The following is a 20,657-nucleotide window of genomic DNA, read 5'->3' as shown; positions in this document are numbered from 1 at the left end:
TCCGTTTATTTCTGATCAGATAATTTAAGGCTTGATGGATACAAATGAGAATAAACTAAAATCTTGTCATGAAGTCGAGAGAGTAAGAAGAGAGATAGATGCACAGATGGAAAATGAACCAATCAGTGATATAATAAAAGTTTATAAAAGTGGGAGAAGTAGGAAGAGAAGTAACTAGCGTGGCAGGGGAGCGGAGGAAAAGATACATAGAGGAGCGTGGTGCTCAATAGGATTTTAAATGCTGAACTAGCATTTTCTGATTGGAAAAGAGTGAAGGCATTTTGTGAGAAAACAGATCCTGATTGGGAAATTCTAAGGATTTATGCCATGCTGGAACGTAGAAAAATTGTAATAGAGTGGCAGAAGATGAAGGAAAAGTAAGTAGGGACTAGATCATAAAGGGTCTTGTGTTGCACATTTCCTCCTGTACAGAATGGAAAACAAATCATAGTCATGTAGGTTAAATAATCAAGTTTGTATTATTTTAGATTACTGTAGCAGAAAAATTAAGTGATTTTAGCACTTTGTCATTTATCCCTTTGTTTAAATAATCTGGGTGGGATTTGGATAAATGTACCTGGTGGAACATGTTTACCTTTATTTCCTCCAAAATTACACTAAAATAACAATTTAAAAGGACAAAAAGAACACAAGACAACAGTGATTAGATGTTAATAAATTTTTAGAATGTAGAGAATGGATGAGAAGTAGTGATCAACCTAGCAAGATTCAAGAAAAACGAATCATAAATGTCAGCAGAGAATGCTAGAACATCTCAAAAAGTTTCAAAAAGCAGCATCACATGCTTTACACAGAAGTAATGGATGAGCCGAAAATGGAAGGATTAGTTAAAAGGTGATATGAAGAGAATTAGACTCTCAGGGCCTTTTCCTAACCCCTTAGAGCCAGGCAAGCCAACCCTTCTTACCTGTAGGAGATTGGTAGGTGGTACATTCTCTTAAGTAGAGATTTCCTTCAGGGACATTTGACACATCAGAATTTCTGATATGACACAAGACAATTACATGAAAATTTTTTTTGCTAAATGGTACAACCTTTCCTTCAGTCTCTTTTTCTTCATTCTGCTCTTTGAATATTATCAACCAGATGTTTAGTCATAGTCAAAAGATTAGAGGATTGTCTTCTCAGGGGAAATGAAGGTCCCCAGAGAAAAGAACAACAAATACTTTTAAGGAGCTTCCAGCAAAATGGTCATATCTCCACTCATTCAACCTATAGTAATAGCCACCAGAGATCCCATTAAAATCTCAGCAAGCCTTAGGTGATACTCAACAAGCTGAACTCACTCACAAAGCCTTTTCAATAGTTTTTTAGTGCCTCGTGCTTAAATATGAATGGTTAGTCAAGAATATTCAAGAATCCCCAGTCATCTGAGGTCTGCAGTTTTAAAATTGTATATAAATATTATATACTAACCTAATGAGATTTATAATTAACTGCCTAAATGAAGGCAAGAATTATGCATTTAAATTTAAGTATTCAGTATAGGCACAGGACCTTGAGAGTGTTAGCTATTGAGTAAATATTTACTGAATGAGTGAATAAAACACTTTAACGTGATTGTGAATTGAAAAGTATTTCTTGTTTTCATATTAAACCTCTTCTTTCAAACTATTTAACATACCAATATTTCTAAAATTGCATGAAAAAAGAAGTGAACTAGTATTTTAAATACCCTTAAATTCTTTTCCACAATCAAGTACCTTTGAAAAGTACATTTCAATTTTTTCTAAGTCATAATTTTAGATTTTGCTTCCCATGTTTATTGAGTGGGATCAAATTGAAGAGCAAGATATGTTTACTGAGTCATAAATTTAAGATATATGTAAGACATATACATAAATAGGGAAGAGGACAGCAAAGCAATTGAATTATATATCAAACCCCAAAGGCTTTCTGCTTTTATGTTACTTTACTTTGTTGTTACTAATTGCAGCATTCCAAGTACTATGTTTACAAGCACCACGTTATATTACTTCTTTCTTAAGATATTGAAACAATTCATGTAATAGTAAAATTAGAACATTTAGTTGTATAAAAAATAAACAGAAAATAATTGTATATGATTTTAAGGCACCAACTGCAGTTAATGTTTGAAACAGCTCATTTTTAATGTTTAAAATAATCAAAGCAGTTTAAAAATATTTAAGAGAAACTATAGTTTTTATACAAAGGTGGGTTTTTCCTCATTTTAAAATCTTAATTATTAAGATTTGGATTGAGAAAGACATTATATGTTACTGAATTTACACAGTTAATTTTTTTCTTTCTGCCTAACCCCCATTTTAACCCTACCTAATCTATGACCTAGCTCATATTTTTTCCTGATGTTTAGATTGTTGTGTCACATTTCATTGTTTTAACCAAAAATGGCAGTTAATTGTAATTAACTAGAATTTGTTTTTCAGAATGGTTAGTTTTTCTCTGTAAGAGTTTTCATAACCTGGTAGTTGTTTTTGTTTGCCATTTATTTCAGCCACAGTGAATTATTCTCTGGATATAATTTCTGAAAATTTTTTATATCCTAGAATTATTTTGTAATTATTTACTTGATTATTTGACCTTTTCATTACAAGTATTTCCCATATTTAGTCACCTTTTTTTTTGTTATACTTAGAATTGCTAGGAATTTTCAATGTGTTGCTATTATAATTTGAAGCAGCCAAAAGCAACTAGCCATGTAAAATAAAGATGGAGGTTGATTCCATTTTTTTTTCTGTCCAGAAATGTGTGGTTGCTGTGTCTACCACGTGTTCTAATTTGAGAATTATTTTTCAGCTCTTGGCGGGAGGGGGAGTCTCCTTTGGTGTTGAGTTATACTAACCAGGTCTAAAACTGCTTCTTTACGTAAGTAGTTTCTTTTTCACTGTATATATACTTTTTAAATTTGTAAATGGTTACAAATAACTTGAACGCATCAGCATTACATATGTGTTGCATGATAATCTCTTTCATTCATTCAGTAAACATTCTTTAACACTTACTGTGAGCTAAGCATTATGCAAGTACCGTGAATCCAACAGTATGTATGGTCCTTGCTGACACACAATTATTTAACTGCACTTGTGAAGGGTTCTATAAAAAATACAGGTAGCTTTTAAAGTATATTTATACTTACCATTTGAAAAACAATGTGATGTATTAACTTTTTATTACATGTAATAATATTACCAATGTAACATTATTTAATTTTTGAAGGCTTATACCAAGTTCCAGCCATTGTTCTCAGTGTTTTAAATCATCCATCCATTTGAGATACACAGATGAGACATGGTATAGTCAAGTAACTTACTGAGGACAGAAGCAACTGTGTATTGAAAAGTTTAATTGTGAAATTATATAAGGTTAAAAAGGCAGTAACCTTCTGTCATTCTTTTCTATGTATTTTCCATAGGTATCTCTTGTTAACGGGTTATTATATGTCCTTTTAGACTTTCCTGCCCCACTTTTCTTCTTCCCTTTTTGATAAACATGTAAATATTTCCCAAAAAATCTCGTTTCAAAACTAAATAGAGAACTTATGCATATACAGCTTTGTGAGTTAAATGTGATTATAATAACTTAAGTTCATAAAGTTGAAGTAAATGTATGGGCCATGAAAGATACCTATCCAGACCATTGTAATATTTTCTAAACTGGCTAAACCTGAAGGCAGTTGTGCTAATCTTGGAGTTCCCCTAGGGATTTCAAGGAATATAGGAATGATTCCAGGGTCTTTTGTATTCTTCAGGGAGGGTTTGGAGGTAAAGCATATCATAGTGAATAAAGGCGGTCTAACTTTTCCTAGTCAAGAAATAATTACAGATTTAGGAGTATTTCTATCATTTTAAATGTTTCTGTCTCCCACTTTTCAGTGACTAATGCCAGGAAATCTCTGACATGTTATTTTCAGATAAAGTTTGTTTTCTTTTTTATACTCTGTGAAGTGTAGTGATAAGTAAAATGTAAAACAAATCTTATTTAAACTTAATTTTTCCTCTCCTCATTGGAGTACAAGGAGTCCTTATTTAAATATAGTATATTTGAAGAACATATTAGTAATTTGGAGCACCAGATGAATTTTATTTTAGAAAAATAGGGATGTATGTAACCTTCATTTTCAGCTAAATTATGGTTTTATTGGGCTTTCAATCAGGTAGTCTTGAAATTTCATCATTGTAGAATCCAAATAAAACTGAAGCTACCTGCCCCCTAACTTGGTACCCATCTCATTATTATGTATTATCTAAAATGAATGCACATGAGCATACATTATCTTTTTTGAATAAGTAACTAGAGAAGACATCACAGAACACAAAACAAAACTACAGAACTTCCTTCGTGTATGTTTTTTCCCAGCCGAGAGCTATTCTCACTCAGCTGTTCCTCAAAAAATCTATTTTGCCTACTTTTCAACAATTGACCTCTCTTCCCTCTTCTACAAAACTGCCTGAATCTTTTACTTCCAAGAGTAGCTATATATCCTTAATTATATGAATCAGTTTAGGCTCTGATTTCAGATTTTATAAATGGTGCGAGAACACAAGGGATCCTTACGGTGATGGAACAGTTCTTTATTGTGGTTGTGGTTACATCATTCTCCATATATGATAAGATTGAATAGATTGCACACATACATACATACGTACACAAATAAGAGTGCATGTAAAACTGGTGAAATGGGACTTATAGTTTGTACCAATATCAATTTCCTGATTTTTACATTTTCAGATAGTTTCACAAGATTGTTACTATGTTATGTAGGGAAGACGTTTCTTTTTTTTCCTTGCAATTTCCTGTTAATCTATAATTATTTCAAAAGAAAAAAAATTTTTTTGTAGGTCAGCTGGATAACCTGAGAGAAATTAGAGAAGCACTTGATTTTTTATATAAGTGTACTCATTCTTTTCAGTGGTATCTAATAAGCTTTTATCCATCCATTGCTTTTTCAAAAAATTTCAGTTAATCTTTTTTTTAATACCTAGAATTTCTATTTGATTCTTTTCCAATTTTGCTTACCAATTAAAAAATATTCTGTTTTGTACACATTTCTAAACTTGACCTTTATTTTTTTTAAACATAATATTTATAATTATTCTGTGTTAATCTGCATCTGTTCTCATTTGTAAAGTTTGTCCTGTTTGCTCTCTCTGCTAGTAGTTGCTCATGTTGCCTTGGTTTTTTTTTTTTGTTTAGTTAATTTTTCACTCCCCCTCACCCCCACAAATACCTTCTGGAGGCTGAGATGGTTGAGGAGTTTTATGAGACAGTTTTGAGGCTAGAATGAAGGTAGATTTCTCTCAGAGGATTTGCTTTTTTAGTCTGCCATATATCTGGGATGGCACCATCATGATGGTCTTAGACCACTTTAAATTCAAAGCTTGAAGTTTTTGTGTCATTAAGTTGATTTGAATGAATCCATACAAGGGCTGGTTTGTTGTTCACTCTCAAGAAATTTTTTAAAGTTGCATTTGTATCTGCTCCATACCAACCCAGCTTTCTTTGGAGAGACACAAGGTGAAAAGAGTATGGGGTAGATATACTCTATCTCAAGATACAGTTAGTTAGCCCTTTGTGGTTTCAGGTTTCTCAGGGATGACTCTCTTGTTAGTCCTCTGGCTTTGAGCAGACTGTCTCTTCTGTTCTGTTCTGTTACTGTTTCCCCAAGATCTCTATAAATTTAGCTCAATTTTGCCCTCATTCAGCAAGAGCTCTCAATATAAGAGTCTATATACAGTTATTATTTTTTAACATGATGATTTATAAGTAAGTGAAATTAATACTTTCTAGGAATTGCAGACCCCAGAATTAGTATTGTACTAACTTAATCCATATATTGGAATTATTCACATGTAGATTATAATTGTTTATGAGTTTTAAATGCAGTTATTCATGTAAAACTTTTTTAATTTTGAAAAATGAAAAAAAATTGTTTTTAACCATTATTGGCATACTTATTAATCATAAATAAAATGGTAGAATGATTTTCAAGTCAGTAGATCAGATTAGATAATAAGGCCTTAAAACATATGAAAAAGAAACATAAGAAAGCATTTAGTATGTACTTTTCAATGACAGAAAATATTAAGTATTCATTTGTGAAATTCCATTGAAACAAATGGAGAAATCTTTTCAAATAAAAAAAATCTTTTTATTCTTTCTGCATAATTTTATAGGTAGAAATTTTTTATAACATAGTAGCATGTTTATGATATAGAAATAATAAGTGTTTTCCTTTTTAATTATAAGCCGATTGCTTTTTTTTTACTTTTCCAGAGCAAAATGTGAAGAGTTTTTTAAAAATCCTACAATGTTAAATAATATCTTTATTTACCTAGCATCGATTCTTATTGCCTGAAACCTGAATTTTTTTTTAGTGAATTTACTGCATTACAAAATTTATTATCCTTCCTCTGTACTTGCCACAATGCTATATATTCTGTCCCAACTTAACTGGGTATGGTTAGCACTTCCAGAAAATACTATGTATTTTTATACATCTGTTCTTTTGTTGATGCTTTTTCCTCACCTACAAAGCTTTTACATCTATTTCTGCTTATTAAATTTCTACAAATCCAGAGTAACTCATACAGCTCCTTCATTTCAAGAATTCTGTTGGTTGTAATCAGATAATCCTTTTTGTAAGTATAACAGTTTTTATTTAAAAATTCAACATTCGGGAGTGGAGAGGTAGATGGGGTAATGGGAGTCAAATATGTGGTGACAGAAAGAAATCTAACTATGGGAGCTGCAAACACAGTCTAAATATATATACATATGCCTTACTGTTCAAGTGTACAGCTGAAACTTACTGGATTTCATTAACCAATGTCACTATAAAAAAAATTTAACATTTACATGTATTATTGAGTTACGGTTATTTCTGTATATGCCTGCCTTCCCTACTTTAAGCACTTTGAGGTCAGGAATTAATGTGTTATTAATATTTTTATTTCCCTTTCCCCAAGTACTAGAGCATCTTGAACATTATTGACATATAGTATCTGAAAACACAAAACTATTATCAGTAACTTTTTGCTCTATGCCAGGCACTGTGTAAATCATCTTTGTATTATCTAATTCAGTCTTTTCAATATCCTTATCTGCTTTTTGTAGATGAGGTAACTTAAGCTTATGAGGTACGCAACTTGCCTTTGAATCCACAGCTCGTGGGTGGCAGATATAGGATTAAAGTTTAGACTATCTTGACCCAGGGAACTATTCATAGAAATGTATCATACCTATGGATTATATAGAGCTTCTCATTAGTCGTATTGTAAACTCTGGGCCAGTCTAAGTTCAGACCGCTGGTACATCTCCATAGCCTTATGGTCCAAGGAGCTGGAATTTAGGAAATCTCATGCCTGACCTAATGATACCTGCTTAGGCTATGACTCAGTAAAACTCCAATACTTTTTGGTACTTTGAAAACATTTTAATGTTTTCTTAACATTGTTATCATTCATAAGCAGTCTCTGGGTTCCTTTGCTTAAAAATGGATGATACTTAGTAGGTTTTAGGTCTTAATTTTCTTTTCGATAAATCTTTGTGTATTTGTTTTTAATATACAAATTTTAGGATAAATACCTTGGGCTCAGATTAACAAATATAATTTCCTTGATTTATTTTATAAGGTCATAAAGTGGAAGGTGACAAGATTTCAGGTTTCATTATAGCTTAGAGAATAGCATGTGTTCCATTTTCATCCCCTGATTGAATTTGCAAGCAGAAGAAAAATTGCATGGCACCATTTCTGGGTTTTAAATGTTCCTAGTACTTTCTTTTGCTGCTTTATGCCACAGGAAGTTGAGAATTGATATGGTGGTGTCCATTTATGAAATGTATTTTCTCTATTCTGTTGTCTGTTTTTAGCCACTCAACCTAAAAATAGCTGCTGTGCTGAAAATGAAGGTCCCTGATTTGAATATGGTAACTTGTTCACTTGCATATTAATTATAGGCAGGCTAAACCTTGGAGTTGCCATACTTTAAAGAGGCCTTTTGGGATCTCACTGAGGTTAATGTTTTACTGAAGACAGGCAAGCAACCTCAGCTAATTCCCAGTAAGTCTTGTTTCTCATTTACAGTTGTATAAATCATTAACATGTTCTTAATATAGTTTGGAAACCTAAATCCGTGAATATGTGCATAACATTTCATTTTAGGACTTTTATTTAGCCTTATATTTGGCATTTTAATAATTAAACATAACATCTCATATTAAGTAAAAAAAGATGCAGAGTTTTACATACAGTTTTCTACTTTTTTGTAAAACAAGTTTAAAATAGGTGAGGAAAATCAATACATATGTTTGTATCTGCTAATAAGACACATAAAGGAACTCAACAACGATGCATAAGAAACCAGTAACTGTAGTTACCTTCATGTGTGTTTTCCAGATGGAGGCCCTTTGTTTATTCAGGAAAGTGGGAAAAAGAGGTGGAATTTTCTCTGGATATTGTTTTATGTATTTTATGTATTTTGAGAACCATTTAAATATATAGCCTATTAAATTTTTTCAAGCATCTGTTTACTCATTAACCTCTTATGCCTCTTAGCTAAAATTAATAAAACTCATTTTTGAATGTTCATATATGAAAAAGACTTAAATTAGAGATTGGATAATAATTACTTGTATTAAAATATAATTTTTATTTGTTCCTTTTACTGTGGAATAGTTTAAGTTTGTTGAAAATGTCACCATTCAGGGGTATTACACCAACTTTACCTTTGGTGGGAAAATATAGTTGGTATGCCATATCAGGCAGGAGCACCTGAATCCTGAAATTTTTGGACTTTTTTCCTCAAAACTAAAGTTCTCACTAGCAGATGAATGTTAAACTAGTTTTTTAAATTACATTTTAATTGAGCTAAATTATGGTAAGAGGGAGAAGGGATAATATATACTATGACACTGAGTGATACTCTGTTATTCAAAATAGTGGCAAAGTAGAGTAAAATATGAATAGTCTTGTTTATTACAGGCTTTAGCGCCTCCTCTTCATTTGATTTCTCTTTTTCCTTTTCCATGGCCTTATTTTTAATTGTTTCAGCTACTCAAAGAAATTTTATAAGTAGTATCTAATCTCACTTTTTCAAAGTGGAATTTATTTTCCGATTGTAAGAGTAATAAATACCTATTTTAGTATTTTTTTGATATATACTGAAAATTGTAAGGAATAAAGTCAGCCGTCTGTAATATTTTCCCAAAATATCTAAGAGTTGGAACCATTTTCTTTTAGGCTATGTGTATTTTTTTCTATCTCCTTTATTTAAAAAGTAAATAGCTTTACTTTTATAAATACAATTTCTGAAAAGAGTATTGCGTTTTTTTAAAATATTTTATACAGTAACATTTATTTTTTACATACAGTTTTATGAGTTTTGACAAATCATGGGCTCATGTAACCACTACCACAATTAGGATACAGAATGGATCCTTCACTTGCAAAAATTTCCTGTGTTGCCCCCTTGTAGTCAAGGAGTTTTCCTACTGCTGACCTCTTCCAACCACTGAACTGTTCTTCATTGATAATTTTTGCATTTTTCAGAACATTATATAATATAAATATAATCATACAGTATATCTCCTTTCGAGGCTGACACTTATTTAGCATAATGCCTTTGAGATTCTACTGAGGAGTATTCTAATATATGGCTATATTACAGTTTGTTTATACATTTACCCATTGAAAGATAACTTTGGTTGTTTCTAGTTATGGGTGATTATGAATAATGCTCCTGAAAACTTTATGTATACATGTTTTTATACAAATATAAATTTTTATTTCACGTGGCAAATACCTCAGAGGAAGATTGCTGAGTCATATGGTAAGATGATGTTTAATTTCATAAATAACTAACACTGTTGTCTAGAGTAGTTCTCCCATGTTAAATTCTCTACCTGAAATGTTTGAGAGTTCCAGTTGCTCTTTATCTTTACTTGGTATTGTCAAAGTTTATTTTAGACATCCTATTAAGTCTGTAGTGGTACATCATTGTGCTTTGTTTTTTCCTTATAGTAATGGGTGTTGCAGTCTATTCTTGAGCTTATTTTCTGTCTATTTTCTTTGGAGAAGTCTCCTTCCAAATCACTTGTTTGTTTTTAATTTTTTTTATTATTATTATTGAGTTTTCAGTTATTTTTTAAAAAACTTAGAATATAAGTCCTTTTTCAGATATGTGACTTGCAAATATTTTCTCCAGATCAGTAGCAATAGTTTTTGACCTTATGAGGTCCAGTTTATCAGTTTTTTTTTTTTATTCAGTCAGATTTTGGTGTTATATCTAAGAACTCTTTGCTTAACCCATGGTCACAAAGTTTTTTCCCTATGTTTTCTTTTAAATATTTTACAGTTGTAGATTTTCCATCCAAGTTGAAATATTGGTTGGAGTAGAACAGAGGTGTAAATTATATATATTGACAAAATCATTATGCTTATATATTGTGTATATGTTTACGCTCTATTTAATGACAATAGAAAAACTAATGAAATCACCAACCAACCTTGGTAGTTGTACATTGTCAGCCTATATCTTAGCTTAAGTTGAAATCTGTAATTTGTAAATACATATTCTTTGTCTCTGCTCCTACTTCAGTTATTAAATCAGCCTGGAATGCTTTTTTCTTCATTCCTGTATTACTTTCTAATTTGAAAATCTTATTTCCTAATAAATTTAGTGGCATTGTATTTCTCATCTCTCACTTTTAATCTTATGTCTGAGGATGATTTTTATCATTTTTTTTTCATATATATATTTAGCTTATTTGGAGAGTTTCTCTTTTCTATCCATCTTCCCACCTCCATATTTCTATTCTAGTAGACAGCCGTAATTAGTACAACTTTGTTTGAGTGTTTCATATTTTTTAGCTCGTCAGGATTTCTTGTTTGTTTTCTTATTTTCACTTGCTTTTTTTTTTTTTTGATCTTTTTTCCCCCCTCATGTTGTTTGCTACTATGGTTCTCTAATATGACTTGGTATCTGGTGGGGCAGGCCCTCCATGTTGTTCTTCCAGTAGTGTTTTGCTGCTTCTTGTCCTCCTGTTGTCCCATGTACACTTAGAATCTTGTCAGGTAGAGATGGTAATTTGAACCAACTCTACTACTGAGAACTGAAGAAGCTGAATCAAAATAAAAATAAATAAATTATTTCTGAAGACATCAGACTGTCTCTAAATCTGTGAAGAATTACAGAACCAAAGCTCTGTGGAAAAAAAAAAAAAAGAAAGCCAATGTATTGAGAGTAACATTTGAGGCTTTCTTTCTCTCTAATGGCACAGATTCCAGAAAAGGCCACAGAAAGGTTGAAAACCTAAGGAGATAAAAGTTGGAGTTCAAGACCACCAAGGAGAGAGGTCTATGTTAAACCTCTTTGGTTTTATGTTAAAACCTCAAAAGGCTATAATCTAAATCAGACTTTCTCAGTTTCAGCACTATCGACACTTCAGACTAGATAATTCTTTGTCGTGGGGAACTGTCCTGTGCATTGAAAGATACTTAACAGCATCCCTAGCCTATGTTCACTAGACGCCTGTACCAATCCCCTACTCCCACTGTGGCAATCAAAAATGTTTCCATATATTGCCATATGTCCCCTGGTGAGCAGAAATCACCCCCATTTAAAAGAACTACCCTAAATGGTATGCTGGAATAGACTAGATTTTGTAGGGATTAAAGCGCAGCTTTGAATCATCTCAGTCACTGATTGGATTAAAATGATCTGAAATTAACTAGTATTTTTTTGCTTTAAACCAGTGATCCCCAGCCTTTTTGGCACGAGGCCAGTGCTTCTATGAGAAAATAATGCCTGATCTGAGGTGGAGCTGGGGCAGTAATGCTAGTGCCAGTGAGCGGCTGCAAATGGAAATGAAGCTTTGCTTGCTCACCCCTGTGCGGCTCAGTTCCTAACAGGCAATGGACCGGTATTGGTCCATGGCCTGGGGGTTGGGTGCTCTGCTTTAAACTACTTGTTAAAAGCAAATGGCTGTCCAAGTGAAGATAATATTTTCAAAAGCCTCGGATTATCTCTTAGGTTTCTCACATATAGCATCTGACAATCAAAACCAATTAGAAGATAGGTATTCAACCTAAATGGATACAGGAAAACACCTGATGAAAAACCATTTAAAACAGTAGACAGTAGAAAGAGATGAACAGAGGATCCACATAATGGAATAATTAAGACTGACTATAAAATAAGTATGTATTTTTAAGAAATAAGTATATTGTTAAGATTGGACTAAGGTGACATTCTAGAACTCAAAACTACCACAGTTTAACAGCAGATTACCTGGTTAAATTGCACAATAATTACCATTGATGTTTTTATTGCAATTACATCAGTTTAAGGGGTAGGGGTACTAACATTTTTACTCTTATTGATATTGCTGTTCCAGTTTGTGCTGTTTTCTGTGTTTGCTTCTACTCTTTAATGTCTTTCAATAATTTTATACATAATAGGCTTGCATGTATTTTGTTAAATTTTTTCCTAGGTACTTTATAATGCTTTTTAAAAAAAGTTTTATTTTCTGATAGGTAGATGCAATTGTTAATTAAATGAAATTTAATTTTTACTTTTATATCTAACCTTACAAATTTTTTGTCATTGGAGTTTTCAACATAGAGGATATATTATCTGCAAATAAGACAATTATTTCTTTTTTACTTTTTTCAATTATTTTTTATTTTTCCTGTCTTACCTCCCTCACTTGGACTGCCATTCAAGTATTAAATAGATGTGATTATGTGTTTGTTTGTCATCATTAAAGTTGGTCTTTGTTATATTCTTTACCAAGTTAAGGACTTTCTCTTTATGTTTTGCCTGATTCTTTTTTTTAATAAATTTTTTAATTAAGTTTATTGGGGTAACATTGTTTAATACAATTATATAATTTTCAGGTGTACATTATAATTTCGACATCTGTATATTCTATTGTGTGTTTACCACCCAAAGTCCAGTTTGCCTGATTCTATTTTGAAAAGGTGCTGAATTATATGGAGTAGTGCATCTATGAATGATAATATTTTCCCCTACTTTTGTACTATATAGAGTGACATAAAGTTTTCTAATAATAATAGTCATTCCTGAATTTCTTGGGTTAACTCAAATTAGTTTTAATTAATTATCTTTTATATATTGCTGGTCTTGGATTGCTGATACCTTTCTTCAGATTTTTTTGTATCTATATTCCTGAGCAAGATTGGTCTGCAATGTTTTTCTTACATTTTGTTTGCTTTTGGACTAAAGGTTTATGCAAGACTCAAAAGATGAGCTATAAAATCTTCTCCTGTTTCATTCTGGTAGTTGTTTTTAAGATTGGAATTAAAAGTTCCTTGAAAGCATGATAGAACTTAACGGTAAAGCTCTCACAGTCTGGTGTTTTTTGGGGGGGTTGGGGCAGCAGATGATTATCCACTTCAATTATTTTTAATATCTGTAGGACAATTAAGGTTTTTATTTTGTCTTTGGTAAATGTTGCTTCTCTAGAGATGAGTTTATTTTTAAAATTTATTTGTTTAAGGTTGTTAATAATATTCTTTTTTTCTTTTTGTTTGTAAGACCTAAAGTCTGTAGTAGGCAATTTATTTCCAAATCTTTTTCATGGAAACTTCTTTTCTTCTCCCCTTGATATTCCTTGTTAGAGGTTTGTCACTGTTATTAGCCTTTTTCAAAGAACCAACTATTTTGGCTTTATTTATATTCTCTATGGTCATTTATTTCATCTTTCATTTTGTTCTTATGTTTTATTTTTTCTTATGCCATGAATTTATTAGTTAGTTCTTAGATCTTAAATTGAATACATAGCTCATTAATTTGGGGGTGTTTTTTATATAATCAGTGAACTTATTTTCCTCTTTAATTTGTCTGCACTCTCTTGGAACTCTGATTTCACATATATCGCTGAGTCGATCTATTCTTCCCTGTTGAGTGTCCTTATAATCAGTGTTTTGAATTCTGTATCTGATAGATTGCTTGCCTCCACTTCCTTTAGAATAGGAATTTTCTCCTATTCTTTCATTTGAGACATGTTTCTTTGTCTCCTCATTTTGGCTGCCTCTCTTTGTTTCTATGTATTAGGTATATCAGCTACATCTCTGTCTTGGTAGAATGGCCTTATGTAGTAAGTGTCTTGAGGAGCCCAGTGGTGCAGGCTCCCTGGTCACCTTAGCCACGTGCTCCAGGAGTGTCCCTTGTATGGATTGTGTGTGTCCCCTGTTGTAGTTGAGCCCTGATTGCTGTTGACATGTAAGTGGGTAGAGTTGACCTTAAGGCTGACTGGCTATGAGGACTGGCCACCACCACAGCTAGATCTGAACCCACTGATCAGGATTCACCGCAGCAGGGCTCTGGAGCCTGCTGAGACCACCCTTTTTGTAAGTGCTGTTTGTGGAGCTAATCAGTTGGTCCTCTTTTGTGGTCTGAAGCAAGCCATCGGGTGTATTGGTTCTGGGGCCTCTTGGGAGGGGCTGTGGTACAGGCCAGGGTCAGCCACTGCCTGTGTTCAGCCCAGGGCCACATAGTAGGAGCTATAAAGCTACTAGCAGTTGGTAGCTGCCTGCACTGATCCTAGAGATTTGTGGGGAAGCCTTATGCTACGACCTTATGCTGGCTGGCACCCAGACCTTGCTTGGGTCCACTCAGCAAAAGGCATAACAAGACCAGCCACTTGTCTTGAGCCTGCAGACCTTGGACAGATTTTTTAAAGAACGTTTATAGCACCATGAGGAACAGTCACTGAAAGAGCCAAAGGCAGTGCACAAGTTGGGTGGAGTGGTGTCTCAGGGAGTCATCAAGGTGGGATAAGTGGTGTTCACCAGGTTAATGCAGATCAAGATTTGGTGCCTAGCTATGCTCTCAGGGGTGTGTGTGCAGAGAACTCAACATAGGGACATGATGGTTCTTGCCCTGACTGAAGCCACACAATTCAGTCTCTCTCCATCTGTCTTTGGAGCCTTTTAAGCTGCTGTCCTTATGCTAGAAAGTAGGGTGAGTGTTTGTGAGCAAGTGAATCTCTCTCCCGGCCCTTTAAGATGACATCTGGGTTTCTAGCAGCCCTCTCTCTCACCAGGATAGGACAGAATTCCTGCTGATTTTCACAGCCAGCTGAGTGGGGACTCCTTCTCCCAGTACTGGAGCCGTGGGCTAGGGAACCAGGTGTTGTTGGCTGGAACTCCCTCACTCCTCAGGGGGAACCTCTGCAGCTAAGATATGCTTCCTGATTCTCAACCACCACACGTGTATGGGACCAGCCTGTTTCACATCCCGGCCCTCCCACCAGTCTCGATGTGGCTTCCTCTTTATATCCTTATTTATAGGGGTTGCATTCAGTTCAGTGTACAGATGATTCTCTAGGTTGATTTTTCTATGATTTAGTTCTAATTTGATGTGGTCATGGGAGGAGGCAAGCATAGTGTTTATCTACTTTGCCATCCCGACCCCAAACATTTTTAAATTAAGCAACACATTTAAAAATTATCTGTGGTTCAAAGAAGAAATTACAATTTACATGAGAAAATATTTTGGAGTGAATGAAATAAATATACATTTCACATCTGTGGTAGGTAGTTAAAGCAATATGTAGAAGGAAATTTATAGCTCAATGTATTTATTGGGAAAGAATGTTGAAAATCAGTTTCTGTTTCAAGATTCTAGAAAACAGCAAATTACTAAAACCAATTAATATAGAATGAAGGATTTAATAAAATTAAAAGTAAATAAAACAATATACATAAATAAAATATCTAAAAGATAAAAATTGTTTATTACTGCAGATGTTACAGAAATTGAAAAGATACAAGCAGGCTGTTACGTGCCTGCTAATATATTTGAAAATTTAAGTAAAATGGACAAATTTCTTAAAAATTAGATGTTAATAAAAAATATAAAATGAAATAGAAAATTCGAATAACCCTTTATCTGTGAAGAAATTTAGCCCACAAACCTTTCCATTTGATAATGCTAGACTTACCTGGCCGTATGAGTGAATTTTTCTACATATTTAAGACTAAATAAATTAAAACCTCTTCTAGAAAATAGAAAATATGAAAAATCCTTTCCAGCTCATTTTATGAGTCAGCATAACATTGATAGCAAAACCTGAATATAATATTACAGTAAAGGAAAATTGCGAACAAAAGGAAAATATGCACATGGATGCAAAATCCATAAAAAGAATGTTAGCTAATAGAAATCAGTGATATATAAAAAATATAATACAACGTAAAGAGATGGTTTTATTTGAGAAATTCAAAGCTGGTTTAGCATTTGAAAAATTAGTGTAATTCATTAATAGAAGAAAAAATCTAACCAATAGAAACAAAAATATTTTATAAAATTTACCTTTTTATGATTTTTTTTAATTCAGCAATTTAGGAGTAAAGGGAACTTTTTTTATTCTGATAAAGAGCATCTACACAAAATCTTCAGCTTCATTGAAGGCCCACAGGAGCTGGTGGGAGCTGTAGAGATAACCAGGAGGGGCTCCTGGCTGTGTTTGTGCTGCGGGGTGCTGGAGTCCCGCTACCCAACATTGTGTCCCCCTTCTCCCGGCTCCTGTGCTCTCTAGCCTCCGGCCCATTCCCGAAAGCTGTTGCAGTTGGTAACAAAGAACTTGCCAGGGATCCGCTGCCGAGGCTGCAGGACCCAGGAGCCCGACGGAGCTGCTGAGGGTGAGCACTAGCTGGGTCGTGAGTCCAGGTTCGGAGCGGTGAGAGCCACTTTTGAAGTGCTGGTGCGGGTGGAGAGGCCAGTGCCTAGGTTTCCGTGCATCTCCACCCAGGATAGCAGCTTCACAACTGTCTCCCAGCAGCGTCTGTCCTTCAACTGCAGGGGACCGACGCTCAGCCCTGGCTGCCGAACCCTGGATTTCTCTGCGGAACTCAGAGAGGACCCCGCTCTTCCTAGAGATGTTCTGAAGCTTTATGTAAAAAAGCTAGACAGTCTGAAGGGTTTTGTAAGTCTCCACTTTTAGAAAATTTTGCAAAGTTTTAAGTGCTGTCTACCTCTTCACATCCTTTCTCCTGCTCCTAGAGTCTTTTTCCTTTTCAGCTATAAAGCTGACCGGGATGAACGTTTTGTAATTGAAAGTGTAACTGTTACAACCATGTCGGGAGAGTAGTGAAGATAGACAAAAAGTCTTTTGAAACTGCTGGATAAAATTAGAAAGGCTGTTTTGACAGAGTACAAATTAAAAGCAATTGAATATGTGCATGGTTATTTCTCTAGTGAACAGGTGGTTGATTTACTGATATATTTCTCCTGGGCTAAGACTCAGTTGAAGGCAGTAAAAGCATTACAGCATAAAATGGTGGCTGTTCACCCAGCAGAAGTGGTCAGTATACTCAACTGTTTCACCTTCAGTAAAGACAAACTAGTTGCTCTCGAACCTGTTAGTTTCAAACATTGTTGATGCACAAAATTCTCGTCCCATTGAAGATTTATTCAGGATAAATATGTCTGAGGAGAAAAGGTGCAAGAGAATACTTGAACAGACTTTCAAGATATCATAGCAAAGCTCCTCATGCTATGATATCTTCTTGTGGAACCATCCCAGGAAATCCATATTCCAAAGGAAAACCTAGTCGCATAAATGGAATATTCCCAGGAACCCCTTTGAAAAAAGATGGTGAAGGATGTGCCAATGAAGGCAAAGGAATAACTGCATGGATTCTTGGACCATCTAAACCCCCTCCTTCAACATACAATCCACATAAACCTGTTCCAATACCTCCATGCCGGCCACAGGCAACTATTACACCAAGTGCTTACAACAATGCAGGTCTGGTACCATTAGCCAATGTCATAGCTGAAGGTGTACTTCCTCCACCTCTATATACTCCTAATCCAGTAGGAACAAAAAATGAAGACTTTTCCAATCAGTCAAAACATGTACAGAATCAAACATTTTCTGCCCCAGCAAGTCAACTCCTTTCTCCTCATAGTTCTAATCCTTCAGTACCTGTCGCAACTCCTGTCCCTATTGCATCCCTGGTGAAGGCAGCAAATTATTCATCAGCATCAGCAGCTGCCACCATTTCTGGGCTGAACATGCCGAATACTATCCTTCCTGTGTTCCCAGGGCAGGTCTCTTCAGCTGTTCATACACCTCAGACATCAACGCCACATCCAACAGTTATCAGAACCCCTTCATTGCTGGCTGCACCTCTCACCTCTGTCCACAGCACAGCATCTACTCCCGTTCCTTCAGTTTTTTCCTGGTCTAGTTCCACTACCAGGTCCTTCTGCCACTCCTACCCCAGCCCCTCAGGTCACATCCACACCTCGGATTACTTCTGCTTCCAGTGAAACATTTGCTTCTACTTTTGCCCCTTTCACTAGCCTCCCCTTTTCTGCCACATCTGAAGCAACCCAAATTCTGCTTCATTGTCGTCAGTTTTTGCGCGTTTCCCCTTGACCATAACACCAGGATCCCAAAGGGTGTCCCACCCGACTCCTCCTGTAATTGCCGGTGGTTCTGCTCCCAGGGTTGCTTGTCTACTTAGTGTAAATAATCATCTTCTGTCTGCTTTAAAAGATTTTCTGACATCAGATAATACCACTTAATCAATTCTTCTGCTTTATCCTCTGCTGTTACTAGTGGACTAACTTCGCTCTCTTCTCTTACCAATAACAACTCATATTCTCCTGCTTTTGCCCTTAACAATTGCTATGTCCCATCAGCCATTTCCGCCCCACAGGGGTCTTCCATTCAGGGATTGGTCATGTTCTCAGGCCTGTCATCTCCTGTGGCCAGTTGCTCCTCTAGCTACTCCAACATCAACTTCAATTTCAAGTCCAATTAGCTCTGGTTCCTCAGCTACCCATTTTTATGGCCCCCATCCAAGTTATTCAGACCAGCATATTTCATCTACTCCTGCTATAACAACGATTCTTGTTATGATCAAAACTGAGCCCATGAGTCCTACTCCTTCAGCCTTCAAAGGCCCATCTCTTTCCGTGAATCCCCCTCATGGCACTTTAGGTTTGTCAGGGACACTGGGTCATGCATATACTTCAGCATCAGTGTCCATCAGTTTATCTGCTTGCCTCAATCCTGCATTGTCAGGTTTTCCCAGTTTGAGTACTCCCTTGAATGTTTCAAATCCCCTTTCCTCTGTTTCCCTTCCACTACATGGTTCCTCTACTCCATTCACTCCAGTATTCATTGTTCTTCCTCCTTTTACTTCTTTGACCAGTAATTTCCCTTTAACAGGCAATCCATCTCTTAATCCATCAGTATCTCTTCCAGGATCATTAATAGTCACCTTATCTGCAACTGTCTCATCCACATCTATCCCTCATCCTAGTTCTACAGCAGCTGTTCTCTCAGGGCTTTCTGTCTCGGCATCAGTCTCAGCAGCACCTTTCCCCCTTAACTTGACTGCTGTCCCCTCACTTTTTTCAGTTACTCAAGGACCTCTGCCATCTTCAAATCCCTCCTACCCTGGCTTTTCTGTCTCTAACACCCCCATTGTTACCACTGCTCTCCCTTCATTCCTGGTGCTGCAGACAGCTGCTACAGTTGCAGCGGTCACACCATTACCTGTTGTTATAATGGCCCCATCACCAGCTCCTGTCCTCCCAGGATTTGCTTCAGCACATAGTTCCAATTTCAACTCTGTTCTTGTTGCACAAGCTGACTTATCATCAGACTTCAAGCTGCAGGCAGTTCTGTTTTTCCAGGCCTTTTGTCTCTCCCAGGTATCCCTGGGTTTTCCCAGAACCCTCCAGTCATCCTTGCAAGAATTACAGCATAATGCAGCTGCACAAACAGCATTGTTACAGCAAGTTTATCCAGCTTCAGCTCTAGAAAGCTATCCAACTCAGCTGGTAGGTTTCCTAGTTATCCTTCAACTCCAGGAACACCATTCTTTTTGCAACCAGGCTTATCCCAAAATGGGTGGCAGTGAATATTTTAATTTATATTCTCCTTCGGGTCATCAGAATTGCCTAAGGACTGCAGTGAACATTCTGACAAATGTGAAATTGACCAAAAGTCAGAAAATGAAAATGAGAATAATCCTGAAGAAATCAGGATCAAACTTTAAAAACATGATTGCATTTTTAAATATGGTTTTAAGTATGAACAGTTCCCTATGTAAATATGCTGACAATGAATTGTATGGACACTAGTACTAAAAAATTGGGAACTTTTCACCTTCCATCCCGAGGAGGTTAAACTCTTTATAGCCAAATACGGCCTTAAATCTGCTTGTATAGCACCCAATGACAGAAGTAATAGTTGTGCCTCAGTCATAATGGTTGCATGTGGCCCTAGGGGAGTTACTACCCTTGGTATGCATGATTGGTTCCTATTAGCATCATTGGAACTCAGTACCCCATATGTATCCACAAGAGAACTTGAGACCACAGTTATTTATAATTTCTGATACTAATGATCATACATGTACTACTGAATTCTATATTTAGGTAAGTGAAAATGGTGCTTAGTATAGTCTTTAGAATGCCTTTCAGGTGTTTTTGACTAAAATATATTCAGAACTACTTTCTTACAGAAGTACAAGTAAGGTTTATAATAATTTGCCTTTAAAACTTGATCTCAGCCATAGCCAAAAAGTGGGGAACATTTGGCTGACTCTTGGGACACCTCTATTACACATTATACTCTGGAAGCTCTTGATGAATGTTTACAATTAT

General features: G+C 35.2%; 2 protein-coding genes across 8 annotated transcripts in view; both read left to right on the top strand.

Annotated features, from left to right (window-relative positions):
* The window catches only part of JMJD1C (jumonji domain containing 1C), a 305,718-nt gene that overhangs the window by 144,188 nt on the left and 140,873 nt on the right, over positions 1-20,657 (top strand). The window lies entirely within an intron of this gene.
* LOC120609422 (proline and serine-rich protein 1-like) lies at positions 10,262-18,676 on the top strand. Its single transcript, XM_039871927.1, has one exon. It carries the CDS (start codon positions 17,526-17,528, stop codon positions 18,303-18,305), a length of 780 nt encoding a protein of 259 aa, XP_039727861.1. The 5' UTR covers positions 10,262-17,525; the 3' UTR covers positions 18,306-18,676.

Source organism: Pteropus medius, unplaced genomic scaffold, assembly GCF_902729225.1.
Source record: "Pteropus medius unplaced genomic scaffold, Ma_sr-lr_union100, whole genome shotgun sequence".
In the NCBI taxonomy this organism is placed as follows: domain Eukaryota; kingdom Metazoa; phylum Chordata; class Mammalia; order Chiroptera; family Pteropodidae; genus Pteropus; species Pteropus medius.
This window is presented reverse-complemented; position numbering and strand designations above follow the sequence as displayed.